Here is a 24,877-nt window from a genome sequence, read left to right as displayed (position 1 = left end):
GTAAAAAAAAAAAAAAAACCTTCTGTGTGCTGCTCTCCCCCACAGCACCCCCAATACTCACCCGAGCCCCCTGTCGATCCTTCAATATGCACAGGAGCCTCAGCTGTCCCGGGTCTCTCTCTCCTCATTGGCTGAGAAACAGTGGTCAAGAGCCAATGGCTCCCCTACTGCTGTCAATCGCAGCCAGTAAGCCAATGAGGAGAGAGTAGGCCCGAGCCACAGCTGTGTGTCCTATGGATTGCAATGAGCGGGGCTCGGGAGCGAGCACACACCAGTTCCCCCCATAGTAAGCAGCTTGCTATTGGGGGGGCACTGGTCAAGGTAGGGAGGAGCCAGAATCGCCAGTGGGGGACTAGAGAAGAGGATCGGAGCTGCTCTGTGCAAAACCATTACACAAAGCAGGTAGGTATGAGAAAAACCATTAACCACTGACAGCGGTGCTTACAATGATCAGCTTTTATTAAATTTATGTAAAACCTTTATCCCAAAAAGAAAAACAACAACAGTTTGCTATACCCGCTTAAAAAAGTTACGTTTGGCTTCAATATATTAGTGTATTCACATTTTTCTAATACATACAACACTCCGCTCCTCCCAGATTAACATTGCTGCTGCCCAAAGGTGCCCCCTGTGCTCCTTCATCCAGAGTGGGGGGTTCTATTCATTAAGGTGAAAAACCTTTAGTGCTGCCCCCCCCCCCCTCTATTTCTTACCTGAGCCCAATCATTCCAGCAATGAGCACAGCAGCTCCAGCCGCTGTCTCTGGTCCTCATTGGGTAGATCAGTGATGGGGAACCTCGGCCCCCCAGATGTTTTGGAACTACATTTCCCATGATGCGCCACTACACTGCAGAGTGCCTGAGCATTATGGGAAATGTAGTTCCAAAACATCTGGGGGGCCGAGGTTCCCCATCACTGGGATAGAGTGATAGCAGGAGGGGCCATTGGCTTCCGCTGTTGTCGCTCAAATCCAGTGATACAGGACCCAGGGGGCGGGGCCAAGTCCTGCTGTCTGTGTCAATGGACGCAGCAGCGGGAATCGAGAGTGTCCCTACAGAAGGCAGCTCACCGTGGGGGGGATCCCAGAAGAGTAGGATAATCCAAGAGCGCCCCCGGGGGACCCCAGAAGAGGAGAATCCATGAGCGCCCCTGGGGGACCCCAGAAGAAGAGGATCCATGAGCGCTCCCGGGGGACCCCAGAAGAGGATCCATGAGCGCCCCTGGGGGACCCCAGAAGAGGATCCATGAGCGCCCCTGGGGGACCCCAGAAGAGGAGGATCCATGAGCGCCCCTGGGGGACCCCAGAAGAGGAGGATCCATGAGCGCCCCTGGGGGACCCCAGAAGAGGAGGATCCATGAGCGCCCCTGGGGGACCCCAGAGGAGGAGGATCCATGAGCACCCCCAGGGGACCCCAGAAGCGGAGGATCCATGAGCGCTCCCCCGGGGGACCCCAGAGGAGGAGGATCCATGCGTGCCCCCGGGGGACCCCAGAAGTCGGTGTTTGGGGCCACTGTGCAAAACCCTTACACAGAGGAGGCAAGTATAACATGTTCGTTTAAAAAAAAAAAAAGCTTTACAATCACTTTAAAGTGGTTGTAACCCACATAGAAAAAAAAGACCTGCAAGACAATAGCATACCAGCTTATTACGTAAGATGCAACTGAGATCGAAGCCCCCGTTGCGGTGCCCATACACAGCACCGGCCGGAGACATCGCTCCCGGAGTTATTTCCGGGGTATCGCCGCAGGCTTCAACGCTGAGATTGGAGCCAGGATGACATCACTCCCGCGCCCGGGAGCCGCCGGCAATGGCACACTCACATACGCACCGTTGCTTCAGTGCGCATGTGCCAATGATGTTGGCACATGTAAATGCCGGGGATATCTCCTAAACTGTGCTGGTTTAGGAGATATCTGGGGGTAGCTACAGGTAGGCTTATCTGTAGCAAAAAAAGTGTATTGTACAGGTTTACAAGCACTTTAGATGATTGGTAAGCTGCAATATATATTCCATATTTGGCTCCGGGAATAATAGCGCTTTCATTGGCATCAGAATAGAGAGACCGCGTGAGGTCAGGTGGTGGCGGATACAGCAGAACGGCACACTTGGTGACCTCCAACCCCCGCCAAATTTTATCCTGGACATCCACCTCTCTCTCCCCGTAGAGAATGTCTCGCCATTCGCGTTTCTTGGACCTCGTTCCTGGAGCAAGGAACACCTTTGACTCCTCCCTGTGACATCATCACTTGGCAGGCAGCTCAGTTCCCGCCGACTTAGACACGCCCCCAGAACTACTCCTTCCAAGATCCCTTTTCACTACTGAGTGAGTGAGTGTGAGAGTGAGTGTGTAAGTGAGTGAGTGAGTGAGTGTGTGCGTGAGAGTGAGAGTGTGTGTGTGTAAGTGAGTGTGTGCGTGAGGGTGAGAGTGTGTGTGTAAGTGTGTGTGTGTGTGTGTGTGTGTGTGTGTGTGTGTAAGTGAGCGTGTGTGTGTAAGTGAGCGTGTGTGTGTAAGTGAGTGTGTGTGTAAGTGAGTGTGTGTGTAAGTGAGTGTGTGTGTGTGTGTAAGTGAGTGTGTGTGTGTGTGTAAGTGAGTGTGTGTGTGAGTGTAAGTGAGTGTGTGTGTGAGTGTAAGTGAGTGTGTGTGTGTGAGTGTAAGTGAGTGTGTGTGTGTGAGTGTAAGTGAGTGTGTGTGTGTGAGTGTAAGTGAGTGTGTGTGTGTGAGTGTAAGTGAGTGTGTGTGTGTGTGAGTGTAAGTGAGTGTGTGTGTGTGTGAGTGTAAGTGAGTGTGTGTGTGTGTGAGTGTAAGTGAGTGTGTGTGTGTGTGAGTGTAAGTGAGTGTGTGTGTGTGTGTGAGTGTAAGTGAGTGTGTGTGTGTGTGAGTGTAAGTGAGTGTGTGTGTGTGTGTGTAAGTGAGTGTGTGTGTGTGTGTGTGTAAGTGAGTGTGTGTGTGTGTGTGTGTAAGTGAGTGTGTGTGTAAGTGAGTGTGTGTGTAAGTGAGTGTGTGTGTAAGTGAGTGTGTGTATGTGTAAGTGAGTGTGTGTATGTGTAAGTGAGTGTGTGTGTATGTGTAAGTGAGTGTGTGTGTATGTGTAAGTGAGTGTGTGTGTATGTGTAAGTGAGTGTGTGTGTATGTGTATGTGTAAGTGAGTGTGTGTGTATGTGTAAGTGAGTGTGTGTGTGTGTGTAAGTGAGTGTGTGTGTGTGTGTGTAAGTGAGTGTGTGTGTGTGTGTGTGTGTGTGTGTGTGTGTGTGTGTGTGTGTGTGTGTGTGTGTGTGTGTGTGTGTGTGTGTGTGTGTGTGTGTGTGTGTAAGTGAGTGTGTGTGTGTGTGTAAGTGAGTGTGTGTGTGTGTGTAAGTGAGTGTGTGTGTGTGTGTAAGTGAGTGTGTGTGTGTGTGTAAGTGAGTGTGTGTGTGTGTGTGTAAGTGAGTGTGTGTGTGTGTGTGTAAGTGAGTGTGTGTGTGTGTGTAAGTGAGTGTGTGTGTGTAAGTGAGTGTGTGTGTGTAAGTGAGTGTGTGTGTGTGTAAGTGAGTGTGTGTGTGTAAGTGAGTGTGTGTGTGTAAGTGAGTGTGTGTGTAAGTGAGTGTGTGTGTAAGTGAGTGTGTGTGCACGAGTCTGAGTGAGCGAGTGTGAACACTCTTGGGAGTCAAAGCAGCAACACAGTTTTGCCGGGATTAAAAAAAATAAAAAATAAAAGAAGAAAACAAAAAAGAGCGTGTATGCACATGGAGAGGGGGGGGGGGGGGGAGGGTGGAGCTAGGTAGAGTTCTGCAGCAGCCGGGGCTGACCACACTGGTTGGGATTTCTAACCAGCAAAAGGCACGGTGTGGTCAGCACAAACAATTCAGGAACTCACCCAACTTTTGGCAGATCGTCGGGTATTTTTCCGGACCAGAGAAACGTGAATGTAATCGCAGAAATGTGCGGAATATTTTTATTATTTTTACCCCAAAATGCACGTTTTAGGTGGAGAATCCGCCTCAAAGTAAAAGGTTAATAGGGGGCAAAAAATTATTTTCCTAACCGTATATATTCAAATTTTTAAAATAAAAAAATCTGCACCACTGGATTATCATAATCAAGTGAATTAACAACCGCTATTCTAAATAGTGTGTTAAAAACCATCTCCGATGTACATTGGTAATGTTGGGCAGCGCTAGAAATGATTAAGTTATTATATTAATTCTAATATACTTTATATAATATTATAAAATATAATTAAAAATATGTAACTGATTAATCACCATGTCCCAATGTATATATTTATATATCACCATGTGCCAAGATATATATTTATATAGGTATTAACAGATCAAAAGGACCCCAAACTATCACATCAGCACCAATAACATATCAATCCATTCTTCTAATTATTTTTTTTTATTTTTTTTTGCCGTCTTCTGATATTCCTCACCGGGGTTCGGGCCTCTTGTATTCTTTGGTGCTTTGCACATTAAAATTATTTAAAACAAATACTATGTTGTCTAAGGTATGGATTATTGTATATGCATTTTTGTTCTTTTGCAATAAAACGTTTGTATTAAAAAAAAAATAATAATAATAATAATATATATTAAAAAAAATACAAATAAAATCCGACCGAAAGTAAAATCTATATCAAAATTCATCAACTGAAATTTGATTAATAAAAATGATGTCACTATGATAAAAAGTGACGTCATCGCGCACGCCGTTAGCTGAGCTCGCAGCCGGTTATTTCAAGCTAGAGCCAGATATGCTTTAAAGCGATTTTGCAAGCTGTGCGTTCCTTAGTGTCGGGCTGACACTTTTGGGGGGGGGGGGTTGATTTACTAAAACCGGAGAGTGCAAAATCTGGTGCAGCTCTGCAAGAGAAACCAATCGGCTTCCAGGTTTTAACCCCGGTGCACATTGATGCTACTTTGAAAAAAAAAAATTTGCACGATTTCAAAAAGTTTTAGGCCAGCGCGATTTCAGGTGCTACTTGAAAAGACATCAGTGCGGCTTCATGCACAGACGTCTATGGAAGTCAGACCTGAAAAATCGGCAAAAGTAGTGCCGGAACTACTTTTGCAAATCAGTGTGGGGGCGCCGCAAAGTCAGTGTCGCACCGATTGGAACGGTGCCATTGCCGGCAATAGGCTGCGACTTGTCATGCAAATTTAACCACTTGCAGCTCAAGGATGTCATATGACGTCCTGGGCTTTGAGTGGGGATATCTGAAGGATGGGAGCATCTGCAGGCATCATTCAGATATCTTTTTCTGCCAGCGATTCTGTGCACCGTAAGAATGATCATCGTGGCTTTTCAGCCGCTTGATCATTCTTACAGGCAGCGGGAGGGGACGTCCCTCCCGCCGCCCTGCGGTGCCACGATCGGCGAGCCAAAGAATAAATCAGCCACCGCCAGAAGTTGAGCATAGAGATTTCTGGTGACCAGTCATCTCTATGACTCTCGGAGGCCTAGGCACGACGTTATGACATCACGCCCGGGCCGGCGGAAGTAAACAATGCCGGGGGGACGCAGCTGGAAAGGCCGAGACAGTTTATTTTTTTGATCTCGTTCTTTCCAGCCTGGCGGGAGACATGTGGGGTCTTAAAGAGCCCAGATCTCTCCATAAAGAGGACCTGTCACGCACTATTCTCATTACAAGGGATTTTTATTTTTCATTTTCACTGATATGGTTATATTCCTTGTATGGTTTTTATTAAGACCGTTCACTGTTAGGGATCACTGGTTATTGATTGGCGCAGTGGGCGCAGTGCAGTTTTGGAGGGGTACACATTGCCAGCTGATTTGGATTTATTACAAGGGATGTTTACATTCCTTGTAAAAGGAATAAAAGTGCTAAAAAAAAAAAATAAAAAAAAATTTAAAAAGGGGAAAAAAAAAATAAAAATTTTTTTTTTACGTAAACCTATTAAAATAAAAATAAAAGTTAAAGTGCCCCGTCCCCGTGTGCTCGTGCACAGAAGAAAACACACAAAAGTTGCCCCAACATATGTAAACGGCGTTCTAATCACACATGTGAAGTATCACCGCCTGCGTTCAAGCGAGAGCAAAATTCTATCCTCCAATTCTAAACCAATAACCTGTAATAAATGTTAAAGTGTCAACCTATGGAGATTTGTAAAATACCAAAGTTTGGCACCATTCCACGAGTGCGCGCAATTTTAAAGCGTGATATGTTGGGTATCCATTTACTTAGCGTAACATCTTTCACAATATACAAAAACAATTGAGCTACCTTTACCGTTTTGGTTTTAATTCATGAAACCGTTTTATTTCCAAAAAAAAAAAAACACCAAAAAACAAAACAAAAATAAAAAAATTGCTGAGCCAATACTGTGTGACATAAAACGTTGCAACGACCGCCATTTTATTCTCTAGGGCAGTGATGGCGAATCTTGGCACCTCAGATTTTTTTGGAACTACATTTTCCGTGACGCTCTTGCACTCTCCAGTGTAATTGGAGCATCATGGGAAATTTAGTTCCAAAACATATGGGGTGCCAAGGTTTGCCATCACTGTAGGGTCTCTGCTTAAAAAATATTTTATTTTTTTTTTATTTTTTTTAGGATGCAAAAACACAACACAAAAGTATAAAGAAAAAAAAAAAAAATCAAAATGTTATTTTAACATAAAAATAAAAAATAAATAATCAACACATTGTCATCAAATATATTCATACGGTAGATGGAAAATGTGTATACTTGTGTTTTTGCACCCTAAAAATCCCAGGATTTCATTGCTCGCTATATTTACAGGACGTGGTACTGACACTCGACAACCTTTTTGTACAATATATTATAATTCCTAGAATTCATAGCGTCAACCTGACACAGCTTGCAGTATCACTTTAACACGTAGTCGGCTCCAGGAGCAAATAACAGCCTTCGAGCTCAGCTAGCAGCGTGCGGGATGACGTCATTTATATTTATGAATCAATGTGGAGGTCGATGAATTCTGATATATGTTTTTGGTGTTAATATGATCATTTTTTTTTGATTGTGTAGATTTATGGTAACACTTCTAAATGTTTATACCTATAATATATTAGAATTCATAATGTTAACCCGACACTAGGGAACAGATAGCTTGTACTTTACGGCATAGCCAGCTACAAATACCAGGCTGCGAGAGCTCAGCTAGCGCCATGACGTCACTTTTATCATGCTGATGTCATTTTTTTAAAATTTATGAATCAATTTGCAGGTAGATGATTTTTGATATATATTTTTGGTGCCAATATCTTTTGCGTAGATTTATGGTAATCTAAAGCTGCACATTGGGACGGTGATTATTTTCACACAGTTACACATTTTTTTAGTTTTATTTCATTTTTATTCATTAATTTTTTTTTTTTTTTAGCGCTGTCCAACACTAACAATATTCAAATTCTTGCCTAAGATCAGAAAACGGATCCAACCAAGCTGGAGGCAGCAAAAAGCTGCGTCTGGGTGGAGAAGGTCAATGGACGTCACGCACTCACGGCTTCACCACACCAAAGAAGGCATTACTGTAATAAAACAGGCAGACGGTGAACAAATCAGAAGATGGGAAGGCTCCTGACACTGATAGGAGGAGGAGAAGTACTATAGGCATGCTCTGTGACACAACCCGACAGCCAGATTCCGTTACCGAGTCCCATAAAAACATCCAGGGTTTAGGACAAGGATAAAAAAAGACAAACGCAGGCTCACAACATGGAATAAAAGGTCTCGTCAGCAAATTAGAATGCGGCGGTTCCTAACAAATGTCAATTTGGACCCGTGGCAGAGGTACAGACGACAGATGGCGCTGGCTCTCGTGGTCCGGATCCTGCTCATTTCCTTGTGCGTGAGGAACGCCAGCCTGGCGTGGCCGGTACTCAGGAACGGCTGTCAGCAGTGTAAAAACGGTACATGAAGGCCAGGATCAGGACCGCCACCGTGGGGATCAGCCAATTGGTCCAAGAACTGCAGAGAGAGAGAGAGAGAGAAGGAGGAAGAAAATTACCCGTTTTGTCCTGTGAAGGGAGGCATTACTTATGACCCCAGAGGGCACTTACAGTGGGAAAGGAGTTCAGCTGCTGACATGCTTCCCAAAATACAAAATCAGAACCACCAACAGCCCAAAAACGATATCTGATTGGACCTCGTTCACACAAGCGTACATCAGTGTGAAGGGCCGTGTCTGCCCGCAGGGGATGCACAGGAGGCGTTCCCCATGCAGGCGATTCTATTGATGTCAACTGGGATGCAGCGGCTGTGCAGACACCACCGCTAGCCCCAACCCGACATCCGTTTTCAAGGTCTTTATTTAAAAAAAAGGTGTGTGTGGGCAAAACCTAAGAAACGAGACAGGTCTGTAAATATATTCTAGATAAGTTAGAGTCAACGGGTTTACTACAGCTTTAAATTTTTTCCTACACCTGTAAGGCAAAAGGCATAATGAGCTAGTATGCACCACATACTAGCTCATTATGAAATACTTACCTTAGAACAAGACATTGGTATCTCACCCGGTCCACGCCAAGGGGAGCTGACATTTTGCCTCGGCGGGACTCCCAGGTTTTGCGGATCCAGCATTGTGAGTGGCTGGAGCCGCGATGTCGTCATTCCAAAGCATGCGCGCGGGAGACTTCTTTCAGGCAAGGTCCGGAGTCTGCCAGACTTTCAGCCGAGAATCCCCGGAGGGCATTGCGCTGCTGAAGTCAGAGGCTCACTGCAAGGGGAAGATCTCCTAAACCGTATAGGTTTAGGAGATATTCTTTTTACCTACAGGTAAGCCTCATTATAGACTTACCTGTAGGTAAAAGTTAAAAAAATAATATTAAAATTATAATAAATATATATATATATATATATATATATATATATATATATATATATATATATATATATATATATATATATATCTATCTATCTATATCTATATCTATATCTATATCTATCACACACACTAGTGCTGGGGGGGAAAAAATGGATTTGAATCTTGAGTCGAGAGGTCAAATCGATTATTTTTTTTCACCAGGACCAGTGCTGACACTGCGCCGGTTCCAAGGAGCTGCGGGCAGGAGTCTTTAGGCCAGGCCGCGGCTTCGGACTAGTCCGCGAGGCCGGACACTGCGGCCTTGTCTAAAAACGACTGCCTGCAGCTCCTAAGGACCAGAGCGGTGTCCATCAAAAAAAAATTAAAAAAATAAAAATAATTGCCCAGCTCTACTATACAACCACTTTAAGATGTGCCGGAAAATACCCTTATAGGATATGATACCCGGTATAAAATAGTTAAGGTTTACTGGTATATATAGAAATAAATTAGGGATCCAAGAAAGAAAGAAGATAAGTAAGGGAGTGCTGCTAAAGGGATACGGTGGGGGGAGGGATACTTTTTTTGGTAAATAATGTGATATGGGTAGTAAAGAGGTGTAAGGGGAAGAAAGAAATTATTGGAAAATATCCTGAATGTATTTCGGCTTCTCTTTTCACTTTTTATTATGAAGTTTTGTAACAGAGGAAAAATTCAATAAAGAATAAATAATGAAAAAAAATAAATAAAAAAAAAGTGTTGTGTGCAATATATATATATATATCATAAAGCAAATAGTACATGGATAAAAATCAGTTCATGTCCTGAAAATCTCAGTACTAACACAGCGCTAAACAATAAATAAAGTCCCAAATAACAGCATAAAAATCCAAAAGGAGATTGTGCAGAAAGGGTGACAATGATGGTATAATCAACACTGTAAGGTGATAATAATGTTCATCAAAAAGTGCTGTAACTACTCCATCCACCAGGATTGCACCAATATTTCACCTCGTGAAGATCGTATCCCCTCGGGGTTAAACTCACCAGATATAAGAGTAATAAGCGCCTTTAAGGGAATAATCCCGTTTTTATATACCGCAATTCAAATGTCCTCCACCAGGGTTCGTCTGCCAAACACGCTTCCGCAATGTCATAGAATATAAAAAGATTCGCACATAGCGTAATTCTATTTTTTTAATCAAAATTGGTCACACACAAATAAACCCTTATATCAATCTGCGTACATTTAAAAAGAAGAAATAAGCATAAGAACATCAGTGTTCTATCACCGTTTTAGATGGATGCCAGGAACTTTCCCCATGTGTCTTTCTGCTGACACTGTTGTCCCTTCCTGGATTTGGTTAGCGGTGGAACGCAACATCCGATCAACATCGTATAGGCCACGCGTGGCGTGGAAGTTACAGTTGCGTTCCACCGCTAACCAAATCCAGGAAGGGACAACAGTGTCAGCAGAAAGACACATGGGGAAAGTTCCTGGCATCCATCTAAAAACGGTGATAGAACACTCTGATGTTCTTATGCTTATTTCTTCTTTTTAAATGTACGCAGATTGATATAAGGGTTTATTTGTGTGTGACCAATTTTGAATAAAAAAAATAGAATTACGCTATGTGCGAATCTTTTTATATTCTATGACATTGCGGAAGCGCGTTTGGCAGACGAACCCTGGTGGAGGACATTTGAATTGCGGTGTAAAAAAAACGGGATTATTCCCTTAAAGGCGCTTATTACTCTTATATCTGGTGAGTTTAACCCCGAGGGGATACGATCTTCACGAGGTGAAATATTGGTGCAATCCTGGTGGATGGAGTAGTTACAGCACTTTTTGATGAACATTATTATCACCTTACAGTGTTGATTATACCATCATTGTCACCCTTTCTGCACAATCTCCTGTTGGATTGTTATGCTGTTATTTGGGACTTTAATTTATTGTTTAGCGCTGTGTTAGTACTGAGATTTTCAGGACATGAACTGATTTTTATCCATGTACTATTTGCTTTATGACTTTTTCTACTTTAACGGCTGCTGCCCTATAGACATATAGACACATTATATATATATATATATATATATATATATATATATATATATATATATATATATATATATATATATATATATATATATATATATATATATATATATAGGGGTGCCGACCTTCTGGGCTCAGTTCCCTTCAATATAGAAAGAGCTAAACTAACTTCTGACTAGTTACTCATAACGAAACTTCCATTACCTGGAAGAACTTGAAGATGTTGTGCTCAAATCATCCTATAGAAAGGGGAACAAAAAAAAAAAAAAAAAAAAGGTTAAAAATGAATGGTGCGAGTACATCTGTAACATGTCAAAGATCTGATGGGTACAAAGAGATTGAAATTAATAGTCATAACACATGAAGAGGGAGCTAAACCTTTACAGAAGGGATGCACAGATACAGGAGTACTCATGAAAATGCTTCCGATACTCGAAACTGATACTTTGCGGTGCGATTTGTGTCCATACAAAAAGAATGGGCACAAATCTCACTGCAAAGAATTGCATGCGATTTGAACAGGAATGTGGTGCAATACCTGTCCGAAGCGCACACGGTTTCCCACACCGCTCCTTGTCATGGTGATTTTGAGCCCGAGCTGATAAAAGGAGCTGTGTGGGAAAACTCTCTGCATGATGGGATTCAGCAGCTCTGGCTCCCGATTCCCCCTGTGGACATCAGTGGCTGCGGCTTGGGCTCCTCCTATGGTTTTTGTTCCCTGCATATCGGGTGCCGAACGAAAAGCCGCTTCACCGGTTTGGGGGGGGGGGGATTTGAAATCCCTGTGGCTCTCTCTCCTCGCAGTTCTGACAGTACGAACCACAGGGGTCCCAATTGGCCAGCACAGTCACATGGACGGCACCGACCAATCAGCCCTACTGTCAGCACTGCGAGGACAGTAAGAGGCTTTACTGGGAAGGGACTCCAGTGGATGGCTTGAACTGCTGGAGGCTGGGGGGCCGGGGCCGCAGGAGATGCAGGGAACAAAGTAGGGATTGACCGATCGGTGCAGCCGATATTCATTTTTTTTTTTTTTTTTTTTTTAAGAAGTATCAGTCACAAAACTGACCATTCAAGGGGTTTTATAGGGATGATCTGCAGCTGCAGGCATCACCCCGTTACCGTTCTTTAGAGTGGATGGTCAGCTTTATTACAACCGCCCCCCCCCCCCCCCCTCCTGCCGCCGCTCGCCCGGCCTCTCATGTCCCACCTGGAGGCCCGAGCAACCAGCCAGCATGTCCGCCAGCGGGCCGAAGACCTGAACAAAGCTGATGCATCATTCAATTCAGATCTCTCCATAATGAGGACCTGTCACTACTTATTATCACAAAGGAGGTTTACATTCCTAGTGACAGCCATAACAGTAATAAAAAATAAAAAAAAAGTGTCAAAACAAATTGTTTTTTTTTTTTTTTTTAAATGTACAGAATATCAGCCTGAGAGGTGCCCAAAATATCGGTATTGTATCGGCACAGAAAAAAAAAATAATAATAATATTGGTCTTTCCCTAGAACAAAGCCTTGGGAGAGCCAGGAGAAGCCCATGCTGCAGCCGCTGATGTCCACAGTGGGATCGGGAGCCGGAGAAACCCATCATCATGCAGGGAGGTTTCCCGCACCGCTCCTTTGTGAACTCATAAAAAGCATAAAATCACTACAACAAGCCGTGGGATCACACAGGAGCCGTGTGGGAAACTGCACGCAATTCAGACAGGAATCACACCGCATTCCTGTTCAAATCGTATGCAATTCTTAATGGTGCGATTTGTGCCCCTTCATTTTGTATGGAATATATAAGTATATATTAAAATTAGGGCTGCTTAAATCATTAATTTCTTTGATCGATCAAAATAATTTTGATCGAGGACGATCTGCGGATTGAGCTCCGTGGTCTCGGCCTAGCTCCGGAGCGGCGGCCATCTTGGTCCACCCAGCAGCAGCCTAGTAGCGGCGCGCTGACATAATCACCCGCCTGCTTGTGCTGTCTACTCTGCGGACGGGTCTGCCTGCTGTCTATTCCGGACAGAGCGGACAATCCGAGATGTGGACATTACGGTATGGGGGGGGGGGGTGGGGGGATGTGGACATTACAGTTTGGGGGCAGATGTGGATATTTTCTTAAAGTTTGATAAAAGAAAAAAAAGAATATACATTGTAAAAACTGTATGTGCGTTATAATTAATCGAAATTAGTCGATTAAAAAAAAAAAAAAAATAGATGAATCGAACATGAAAATTTTAATCAGTTACAGCCCTAATTAAAATGTATACCAAATCCACAAAATCTAAGTGGATTTAAAAACATGTGACCTTCTTTAAATGGGCCCCGTCATCATCTGCTACTCTGCAAACTAAAAGGATCGGCAGGGAATCTCTATTAGGAGTTTTTACAGAAAACCCACCTGCTGCAGTGATAGGACGCCGTAATCAGCAGATCTTAGTGGAAAGCTTACAGCAATGTCATAATTTGTATATAGAGTAGAGATGGGTTAGACCCCCCCATGTCCATTTTTATTGCCATTTGTGCCCCTGTTAGGCAGATTTTACCCCTCTTGATTTGTCCCGTTTACCATGATCATTGAATGTGAAATATAGAAGAGAACCCCCACATTTTGGGTTGTGCCCAGAAAAGTAATAGAGGGGTAATCTTCCAATGGGATACTAGTTCTGGTGACCTGGGGGGTCTCCAAGTGATTTCCTCTCACTTCTCGTTTGGCTATGGGACAGGAAGTGAAATCTCAGAAATGGAACACAGATGGTGAAAAAAATAAAAATCTGACAAGGGAATAATAATATTATTATTATTATTATTATTATTATTATTAATAATAATAAAAAAAAAATTATATATATATATATACATATATACACTATAGTTCTGTTTGTACGGGTTTAAAAGCGGAGGTCCACCCTAAAGTGGACCTTCCGCTCATCGGAACCCTCCCCCCTCCGGCGCCACAATTAGCACCTTTCAGGGGGGAGGGGGGTGCAGATACCTGTAAAAAAAAAAAAAAAAAAAAAAAAAAAAAAAACGTGGAGTCCCGGCGGACTCCCGCTTTAAATCGCGCCTGTAAAATAGTATCTCCCATAGAGATACCCCCTAAGATGTGCGCACGCGCCCTGGGTATATCAGCCCAACTGATCGGCAAATCAGCTGTTGCGCCGTACGGTACGGCGCAATACATACCAGGCACTTCGATAGAACACCGGATCAAAGTTTTGGTTCTAAACATTTTCGACTCTAACCTGCCTCTGAATCTGAAGCAGACCGTTCCACTTCACATGTGGAGATCTGTGCAATCATGGCATACACAGAAGTCCGACGACTGTAAACTAACACAACTTTCTGACATTAAGCACAGCTGCAGTATCTGCTGCATGAACTTGAACAAAAGATTTCCATTGTTCCTTGGAACTGCCGTAGGGAACGGATAGGCCATGTTCTCATAGATATTGATCCCGCCAACAACATATTTGCTTACATTATATAAGGCAGACAGCTACATAATCACATCGTGCTTTTCTCTGTAGAGTCTGTGCTTACCTTTTTACTGTGGTTTTTGCAATCATCCTGTTAAAAAAATAAATAAAATACAAACATTTTATTATGACAAATAGAAGAACAAAAGAAAAACAGCCTCAGTGTAAAATTTACACCCACACCTTTTCTGTGACTTTAACATTTCACTAAACCCACATCATAAAAAACGATGAATGGTGTATTCCATCACTATGAGATTCCTTTTCTGTATTCTGCACAAATCCTGGTTGATCTGCTGTTCTCTATCTCCCCCCTTCTGTCCATGTCCCCAATACAGCGAGGGATTTTTCAGATCGGTGTTGTCATCTCTGCACATGCTCAGTTTTCAGTGAGTTTCTGCACTGAGCATTTCCTCCCTGTGACATCTGAGCAGCCCATGTGACTATAGAGTCACACATGTGGGCGTGTACACAATGGCAGCTCACTCCCTCCCTCCTTCTCTATGCCCACTTACCAGCTAAACACAATGGGGTGGGATATTACATGTAGATAGAATAAGAGGGTTCAAGCCCCCATCAAAGACACAGGCTGGAGGGGGCATGCCATATAAAAAAAAAAAAAATATTAAAAAAACAAAAAATAATCCCCCCCCCCTTCAGATCCGTTATGGATAAAACACACATACAGACGGAAATTATTATTTACTGATAAAAACATTTGAGTTCATTTCTTTCCTCATCAATGTACAAACAGCACCCCATATTGACAGAAAACTACAGAATTGTTGACATTTTTGCAGATTTATTAAAAAAGAAAACCTGAAATATCCCCCGGTCCTCAGTATTCAGATCCTCTTCTCAGTATTTAGTAGAAGCCCCTTTTGATCTAATACAGCCATGATGAGTCTTTTTGGGAAAAAATGCAACAAGTTTCTCACACCTGGATTTGGGGATCCTCGGCCATTCCTCCTCCTTGTAAATCCTCTCCGGTTCTGTCAGGTCGGATGGTAAACTTTGGTGGGCGGCCATTTTTAGGTCTCTCCAGAGATGCTCAGTTGGGTTTAAGTCCGGGCTCTGGCTGGGCCGGCCGTTCAAGAACAGTCACGGAGTTGTTGTGAAGCCGCTCCTTCGTTATTTTAGCTGTGTGCTGAGGGTCATCGTCTTGTTGGAAGGTAAACCTTCGGCCCAGTCTGAGGTCCTGAGCACTCTAGAGAAGATTTTCGTCCAGGGTATCCCTGTACATGGCCACATTCATCTTTCTCGATTGCAACCAGTAATCCTGTCCCTGCAGCTGAAAAACACCCCCACAGCATGATGCTGCCACCACCATGCTTCACTGTTGGAACTGTTATGGACAGGTGATGAGCAATGCCTGGTTTTCTCCAAACATAACGCTTGGAATTAAGGCCAAAAGTTCTATCTTGGTCTCATCAGACCAGAGAATCTTATTTCTCACCATCTTGGAGTCCTTCAGGTGTTTTTTTTTTTTAAGCAAACTCCATGCGGCCTTTCATGTGCCTTGCACTGAGGAGAGGCTTCCGTTTGGCCGCTCTGCCATAAAGCCCCCAACTGGTGGAGGGCTGCAGTGACGGTTGACTTTCTACAACTTTCTCCCGACTGCATCTCTGGAGCTCAGCCACAGTGATCTTTGGGTTCTTCTTTACCTCTCTCACCAAGGCTCTTCTCCTCCGCATTAGCTCAGTTTGGCCGGACAGCCGGCTCTAGGAAGGGTTCTGGTCGTCCCAAACCTCTTCCATTTAAGGATTATGGAGGCCACTGGGCTCTTAGGAACCTTAAGTGCAGCAGAATTTTTTTGTAACCTTGGCCAGATCTGTGCCTTGCCACAATTCTGTCTCTGAGCTCTTCAGGCAGTTCTTTGACCTCATGATTCTCATTTGCTCTGACATGCACTGTGAGCTGTAAGGTCTTATATAGACAGGTGTGCGGCTTTCCTAATCAAGTCCAATAAGTATAATCAACACACAGCTGGACTCAAATGAAGGTGTAGAACCATCTCGAGGATGATCAAAAGAAATGGACAGCACCTGAGTATATTTTATATCTCCATCTATATCTCCATCTATATCTCCATCTATATCTCCATCTATATCTGAATCTATATCTCCATCTATATCTGAATCTATATCTCCATCTATATCTCCATCTATATCTCCATCTATATCTCCATCTATATCTGAATCTATATCTCCATCTATATCTCCATCTATATCTGAATCTATATCTCCATCTATATCTCCATCTATATCTGAATCTATATCTCCATCTATATCTCCATCTATATCTGAATCTATATCTCCATCTATATCTCCATCTATATCTCCATCTATATCTCCATCTATATCTCCATCTATATCTCCATCTATATCTCCATCTATATCTCCATCTATATCTCCATCTATATCTCCATCTATATCTCCATCTATATCTCCATCTATATCTCCATCTATATCTCCATCTATATCTCCATCTATATCTCCATATCACAGCAATGGGTCTGAATACTGAGGACCAGGTGATATTTCAGTTTTTCTTTTTTAATAAATCTGCAAAAATGTCAACAATTCTGATATTTTTCTGTCAATATGGGGTGCTGTGAAAAAAAATGAACTTAAATGATTTTATCAAATGGCTGCAATATAACAGAGTGAAACATTTAAGGGGGTCTGAATACTTTCCGGCCCCACTGTATATCCCCCCAAATCTATACTAGGCCCTTCAGCTGGCAGGTCTGTATTGATTTTAAGGGGAATTTTTTTTTTTTTTTTTTTAAATCAAGCTGTTATGGGTAACGTTCTACTTCAATGTCAGCCCCCTCCAGCAGCATGTAGTCACTCGTCCTCAATCATATGTGGGCAAAACAGAGTTTAAGCAGAAGCACCAAAAGGAAACCAGCAGGACATCCATGTCCCGCAGCAGCCATGACTCCCTTTATCTTACCGGGTGCAGGTCCCCAATGTAATACTGCCTCAGCATGTCTCTGGCATCAACAGAATGGCCGACATCCTCAAAGCTCTCCGTGGCGTCTCCTCCGGCCTGCTCAAACAGGACCTCTTCTCCACCTGGGTGCTGCGGATACAATGAAGGAAGACATTACTATCCTGAAGGAGAACCTCTCACCAACACGACCCGCAGATTTTAGGGCTCACGACACACATTTCATAACATTCACAGAATTATTTATGGAAAAGTTTTAAACAGAACTGTGGTTACAAATTTCATAATATCAAAAGATTACGAGAAAAGAAGACACAAAAATGTGGTGCAGTGGAAATGATCTAGAATGCAGACCACTTCCTGGAAAGAAAGAAAGAAAGAAAGAAAGAAAGAAAGAAAGAAAGAAAGAAAGAAAGAAAGAAAGAAAGAAAGAAAGAAAGAAAGAAAGAAAGAAAGAAAGAAAGAAAGAAAGAAAGAAAGAAAGAAAGAAAGAAAGAAAGAAAGAAAGAAAGAAAGAAAGAAAGAAAGAAAGAAAGAAAGACCAAGTGTTGCGTCCGGGGGTCCTTTGCCTCCGATGCCCACATGAGGCTGCACAGCAAACTTCTACAAGGCGTGTTAACCCTGAAGATCAGAGCGGGAAGGATTACAGTTAGATTCATAAATCTTCTACAGAACCTACATGAGTGAGAATGTTGTCCTTTCACATTTACATCATGTTTATTAGTTTGGGGTTTTATCAACTGGGGTTCTACAGCAATCTACTGCTCAGTCACCTGATGGGAAGATCGCATTGTTCCCTGCCAGCCCCTCCCCCCTCCTGTTCATGTCAGGTGCTTGTATCCAACATCACCTAGGTTGGGGAGGAGGGGACAACAGGGAACAGAGCGCCTCAAGAGGACTCATAACAGACACTTCCCTACGTTGCTCTGCATAGGAAGGAAACCACTACTAGTGTAATGTGCCCTGCTGTGTGCCCCATCTAATATGCCTTGCTGCTCCCCACTGCCCTACCCCCTCGACGTAGGGTGCCCTGCTTCTCTCCCACCCACTGCCAATCCATGTAGGCTGCCCTGCCTCTCCCCCCCCCCCCCCCAATCCATGTAGGGTGCCCTGCCTCTCCCCCCCCCCATCCATGTAGGGTGCCCTACTTTCACATAATGTGCCCCTGCTTCTCCCCCCCATTGGGTGCTGTGCCTCTCTCCCCCCCATCCACATAATGTGCTTCTGCTTCTCTCCCCCCCCCCCCCCCCCCCCCCAACGTAGGGTGCCCTGCTTCCACCCAATTTTCCATGCTTCACACCACCCCCACATAGGATGCCCTGCTTCGTGCCCCCTTCGTAGGGTGCCCTGCTTCTCTCCCCAATTGCCCCCACGTAGGGTGCCCTGCTTCCACATAATGTGTCTGCTTCACCCCCCCCCCCCCCCACATAGGGTGCCCTGCTTCTCCTCTCCCCCCCCCCCCCCCCCACGTACAGTATACTGCTTCCACAATGTGCCTTGCTTCACCCCTCCACCACACACACACACACACACACACACAGGCTGCCCTGCTTCTCTCCGCGCCCCCGCAGGGTATACTGCTTCCACATAATGTGCACTGCTTCTAAACCAACCCCACCCCCCCCCCCCCCCCAAACATAGGGTGCCCCGCTTTCACATAATGTGCCATGCTCCACACCACCCCCACATAGGGTGCCCTGCTTCACCACCCTACGTAGGGTGCCCTGCTTCTATCCCCCACCCCCACATAGGGTGCCCTGCTTCCACACCCCCACATAGGGTGCCCTGCTTCTCCCCCCCCCCCCCCCAATGTAGGGTGCCCTGCTTCTCTCTGCCCCTCCCCCCACATCCACGTAAGGTGCCATGCTTCTCCCTTCTCCATGTAGTGTGCCCTGCTTCGCTCCCCTCCTTGAAACGTGCCCTCCCCCGAACACCCTTGTCATGTGCTCCCCCCACCACGGTTTATCTTAAGTTGGATTCAGAGTGGAGCATCTGTGCTGAAGAAAAAAATAAATAAAAAAAATAAAAAATAAAAATCACAAGTTTCACATTAAATAGATAAATTTTATTATCGATTCAAAAAAAAGACTTTCCAAAAATAAATCGTTAGATCAATAGCACTCTGATCACACCGAACGTTTTATGAGTTGCAGATGTGAACGTTATTTCAGGGGTTCCCTCAGATCTCAAAGTTTTTACAAAAGGTTCCTCCAGAGTAAAAAGTTTGAGAGAACGCAACCAAAAAACCGAGCCGTCATCAGTAACCCTGAAATCCAAAGTCCTTCTGGCAACTCATGAAGGATCGGAGCCAAAACGAGAGCCTGTGATTGGCTGTAGAGAGGAGAAAAACAACAGGAAAAAAGGTCAAATATCAGATGTGTCGCAATAATATCAGCACAGCGAGCAGAAAAGCCAAAAAAAAAAAATGGTACGACCCGCCGAGAGCCACCCTACGACAGCGACCCTGCCACCCGCCGACAGAAACCCTGCCACCCGCCGACAGAAACCCTGCCACCCGCCGACAGAAACCCTACGACAGCGACCCTACGACAGCGACCCTACGACAGCGACCCTACGACAGCGACCCTACCACCCGCCGAGAGCGACCCTACCACCCGCCGAGAGCGACCCTACGACAGCGACCCTACCACCCGCCGAGAGCGACCCTACGACAGCGACCCTACCACCCGCCGAGAGCGACCCTACGACAGCGACCCTACCACCCGCCGAGAGCGACCCTACGACAGCGACCCTACCACCTGCCGAGAGCGACCCTACGACAGCGACCCTACCACCCGCCGAGAGCGATCCTACCACCCGCCGAGAGCGACCCTACCACCCGCCGAGAGCGACCCTACGACAGCGACCTTACCACCCGCCAAGAGCGACCCTACGACAGCGACCTTACCACACGCCAAGAGCGACCCTACGACAGCGACCCTACCACCCGCTGAGATAAACCCTACGACAGCGACTACCACCCGCCAAGAGCGACCCTACGACAGCGACCTTACCACACGCCAAGAGCGACCCTACGACAGCGACCCTACCACCCGCTGAGATAAACCCTACGACAGCGACCCTACCACCCGCCGAGAGCGACCCTACCACCCGCCGAGAGCGACCCTACCACCCGCCGAGAGCGACCCTACGACAGCGACCCTACCACCCGCTGAGAGCGACCCTACGACAGCGACCCTACCACCCGCCGAGAGCGACCCTACGACAGCGACCCTACCACCTGCCGGGAGCGACCCTACGACAGCGACCCTACCACCCGCCGAGAGCGATCCTACCACCCGCCGAGAGTGACCCTACCACCCGCCGAGAGCGACCCTACCACCCGCCGAGAGCGACCCTACCACCCGCCGAGAGCGACCCTACGACAGCGACCTTACCACCCGCCAAGAGCGACCCTACGACAGCGACCTTACCACACGCCAAGAGCGACCCTACGACAGCGACCTTACCACACGCCAAGAGCGACCCTACGACAGCGACCCTACCACCCGCTGAGATAAACCCTACGACAGCGACCCTACCACCCGCTGAGATAAACCCTACGACAGCGACTCTACCACCCACCGAGAGAAACCCTACGAGCCGCCGAGAGTGACCCTACCACCTGCCGAGAGAAACCTTACGACCCGCTGAAAGCGACCCTATGAGCCGCCAACAGCGACTCTACCACCCACCAAGAGAAACCCTACTACAGCGACCCTACGAGCCACCGAGAGAAACCCTACGGAACGCGCCTGAACATAATCCTGATATCAAAATAGTAAAAAAGCTGAACTGAGAGAAGTAAATGAAAAAATATATATATATATATATATATATATATATATATATATATATATATATATATATATATATATATATATATATATATATATATATATATATATATATATACTCCCCTGGTATAGGAGGAGAATGTTCATCTACAGCTCCGCTGGGGTGACAGGTGTGTCCGAGCACAAAAACATTCCCCTAACCTGACTAGTCCTAAAAACGTCCCCTCCCCTTCTCCACACTTATATAAAGAGGTCCCCTCCCCCTCCCTACGCTGACTAATCCGTGTAAAAAAAGGATGTACATTCACCGGCCACTTTATTAGGTACGCCTGTTCAATCGCTCGGTAACACAAATTACCAATCAGCCAATCACATGGCAGCAGCTCAATGCATTAAGACATCGAGATGTGGTGAAGATGACTTGCTGAAGTTCAAACTGAGCATCAGAATGGGGAAGAAAGGGGATCTCAGATGTTCCTCCACTTTCTCTGTGGGCAGCCGACCCGACCACTCGCAGTCACGGCTTTGGTTTCATATTAATCACTCTTTTTGCCATTTTAGTCGTATTTTAGTCATCTGAAAAGTTTTAGTCGTGTTTTTCAACTAAAATATTGTTAATTTCATTCACGGGAATATATTTAGTGGATGAAATTAAACAGGATTAAAGAAATTAAACCCTCTCTAAACAAAAAACACCCCCTGCAGGACAAAGGCATAATGAGGTAGTGTGCATATCATACTAGCTCATTATGAATAACTTACCAGAGATCGAAGCCCCCAAAGCCACCCTCATCCACGTCCTCCGTCACCATCTACCCCGGAGTGACTTCTGGGTATCGCTGCTCCGGCGCTGGGACTGGCAGGAGCAGCGATGGCTTCACTCAGGCGCAAGCACGGGAGCCGTCAGTGACAGCATGATCGCCTTCACTAACGGAACACTCCTATAGCCCAATCTATCTCTCTCTCCCTCCCCCCCAGCCACCTATAGCCCCATCTCTCCCTCCCTCCCCCAGCCACCTATAGCCCCATCTCTCTCTCTCTCCCTCCCCCAGCCACCTATAGCCCCATCTATCTCTCTCTCTCTCCCTCCCCCAGCCACCTATAGCCCCATCTCTCTCCCCCCCCTCCCAGCCACCTATAGCCCCATCTCTCTCTCTCCCCGCCCCCAGCCACCTATAGCCCCATCTCTCTCTCCCCCGCCCCCAGCCTCCTATGGTCCCATCTCTCTCTCCCCCGCCCCCAGCCTCCTATGGTCCCATCTCTCTCTCCCCCGCCCCCAGCCTCCTATGGTCCCATCTCTCTCTCCCCCCCAGCCTCCTATGGTCCCATCTCTCTCTCCCCCCCTCCCAGCCACCTATAGCCCCATCTCTCTCTCTCCCCGCCCCCAGCCACCTATAGCCCCATCTCTCTCTCCCCCGCCCCCAGCCACCTATAGCCCCATCTCTCTCCCCCCCGCCCCCAGCCACCTATAGCCCCATCTCTCTCCCCCCCCGCCCCCAGCCACCTATAGCCCCATCTCTCTCTCCCCCCCGCCCCCAGCCACCTATAGCCCCATCTCTCTCTCCCCCCCGCCCCCAGCCACCTATAGCCCCATCTCTCTCTCCCCCGCCCCCAGCCTCCTATGGTCCCATCTCTCTCTCCCCCCCAGCCTCCTATGGTCCCATCTCTCTCTCCCCCCCAGCCTCCTATGGTCCCATCTCTCTCTCCCCCCCAGCCTCCTATGGTCCCATCTCTCTCTCCCCCCCAGCCTCCTATGGTCCCATCTCTCTCTCCCCCGCCCCCAGCCACCCATAGCCCCATCTCTCTCTCCCCCCCCCCTCCCAGCCACCCATAGCCCCATCTCTCTCTCCCGCCCCAGCCACCTATAGCCCCATCTCTCTCTCCCGCCCCAGCCACCTATAGCCCCATCTCTCTCTCCCGCCCCAGCCACCTATAGCCCCATCTCTCTCTCCCCCCAGCCACCTATAGCCCCATCTCTCTCCCCCCCCAGCCACCTATAGCCCCATCTCTCTCTCCCCCCCAGCCACCTATAGCCCCATCTCTCTCTCCCCCCAGCCACCTATAGCCCCATCTCTCTCTCCCCCCCAGCCACCTATAGCCCCATCTCTCTCTCCCCCCCAGCCACCTATAGCCCCATCTCTCTCTCCCCCCAGCCACCTATAGCCCCATCTCTCTCTCCCCCCAGCCACCTATAGCCCCATCTCTCTCTCCCCCCCCCCAGCCACCTATAGCCCCATCTCTCTCCCCCCCCAGCCACCTATAGCCCCATCTCTCTCCCCCCCCAGCCACCTATAGCCCCATCTCCCCCCCCCAACCACCTATAGCCCCATCTCTCCCCCCCCCCAACCACCTATAGCCCCATCTCTCCCCCCCAACCACCTATAGCCCCATCTCTCTCTCCCCCCAACCACCTATAGCCCCATCTCTCCCCCCCCAACCACCTATAGCCCCATCTCTCCCCCCCAACCACCTATAGCCCCATCTCTCCCCCCCCAACCACCTATAGCCCCATCTCTCCCCCCCCCAGCCACCTATAGCCCCATCTCTCTCCCCCCCCCAGCCACCTATAGCCCCATCTCTCTCCCCCCCCAGCCAGCTATAGCCCCATCTCTCTCCCCCCCAGCCACCTATAGCCCCATCTCTCTCCCCCCCCCCCAGCCACCTATAGCCCCATCTCTCTCCCCCCCCCAGCCACCTATAGCCCCATCTCTCTCCCCCCCCCCCAGCCACCTATAGCCCCATCTCTCTCCCCCCCCCCCCAGCCACCTATAGCCCCATCTCTCTCCCCCCCCCCCCAGCCACCTATAGCCCCATCTCTCTCCCCCCCAGCCAGCTATAGCCCCATCTCTCTCCCCCCCAGCCAGCTATAGCCCCATCTCTCTCCCCCCCAGCCACCTATAGCCCCACCCCTCTCTCCCCCCCAGCCTCCTATAGCCCCATTCCTCTCTCCCCCCCTCAGTCCTGTCAGCCTCCTCACCTCCTCCACGAAGCCGGTGATGTCATAGACCCGGCCATGGATGACCAGCCACAGCTCCTTGCTGGAGTTCCTCTTCTGAACCTCCTCCAGGGTGTAGTAGGTCACCTCCGGCTCCTGTCCGCCGTCCTCGTTCGCCATGGTCGGTGTGTGACAGTCAGCGCGTTACGTAACACTGAGCGCAACGTGACCGCCGCCGGCTTCCGTTCAGGAGGGGGGAGGGGGGACGCCTCACACTCGGCTCACAGACACTGGTGAGGTCTCCAAGGTGACAGCCAATCCCCGGCCGCGAGGAAGGACCGCGTGGTGGAGCGTCACCCAATAGGAGGGGGGCCGTGCCTCCATGCCACTGACAGATGACAATAGACGTACCGTGTTTCGTCAGATTCGGCAACCCGTCAGAATATGTAGTGGAAGTGACGTTCCGTCGCCGCCATCTTGCTACACCTTGCAGTCCTCCACCGTAAGGCTACAGTGAGAAGGGGGCAAGCGGACATGTTGTTACACCCACAAGAGTTTTGCATTTTACACTAATTTATGTACTGTCAGTGATACTTTTTTTATTTGCACGAACATACAATTTTTCAGGACAAAGTATCACCGACAGGACTCACTTTTCTCTGTCACAATTGCACTAATATGGCTACAATCACATTAAGTACTGATTTGGAGCAATGTCCCTCATTCCTCCTTATTTGTTCCTCATTTTGGTCTGATCCATATAAATGTATATAAAAGGCACTTTTTATCTATTAACCACTTGCTTACTGGGCACTTAAACCCCCCTCAGTCCCAGACCAATTTTCAGCTTTCAGTGCTCTCACATTTTGAATGACAATTACT

At 47.0% G+C, this 24,877-nt stretch overlaps 1 protein-coding gene across 1 annotated transcript; it reads right to left on the bottom strand.

Annotated features, from left to right (window-relative positions):
• Positions 1-3,919: 3,919 nt before the first annotated feature.
• CYB5B (cytochrome b5 type B) lies at positions 3,920-24,257 on the bottom strand. Its single transcript, XM_077451112.1, has 5 exons — positions 24,038-24,257; positions 17,267-17,395; positions 14,373-14,399; positions 11,035-11,069; positions 3,920-7,936 (listed from the first exon to the last, which is right to left on the bottom strand). The coding sequence occupies exons 1-5, from the start codon at positions 24,173-24,175 to the stop codon at positions 7,849-7,851; spliced, it is 417 nt and encodes a 138-aa protein (XP_077307238.1). The 5' UTR covers positions 24,176-24,257; the 3' UTR covers positions 3,920-7,848.
• Between the last annotated feature and the right edge of the window lie 620 nt (positions 24,258-24,877).

The sequence above is a fragment of the Lithobates pipiens genome, unplaced genomic scaffold, assembly GCF_037356315.1.
Source record: "Lithobates pipiens isolate NorthernLeopardFrog02 unplaced genomic scaffold, aLitPip1_a1.2 Scaffold_10, whole genome shotgun sequence".
In the NCBI taxonomy this organism is placed as follows: domain Eukaryota; kingdom Metazoa; phylum Chordata; class Amphibia; order Anura; family Ranidae; genus Lithobates; species Lithobates pipiens.
The sequence above is the reverse complement of the archived record's forward strand: the minus strand, read 5'-3'. Positions and strand labels throughout refer to the sequence as shown.

Excerpts from the sequence above, each read along its gene's own strand:
- CYB5B (XM_077451112.1), bottom strand. The coding sequence starts at position 24,175 with ATGGCGAACGAGGACGGCGGACAGGAGCCGGAGGTGACCTACTACACC. Across the intron at positions 17,396-24,037 it reads TCACCGGCTTCGTGGAGGAG|CACCCAGGTGGAGAAGAGGT; the intron begins GTGAGGAGGCTG and ends TTGTATCCGCAG. Across the intron at positions 14,400-17,266 it reads ACATTGGGGACCTGCACCCG|GATGATTGCAAAAACCACAG; the intron begins GTAAGATAAAGG and ends TTTTTTTAACAG.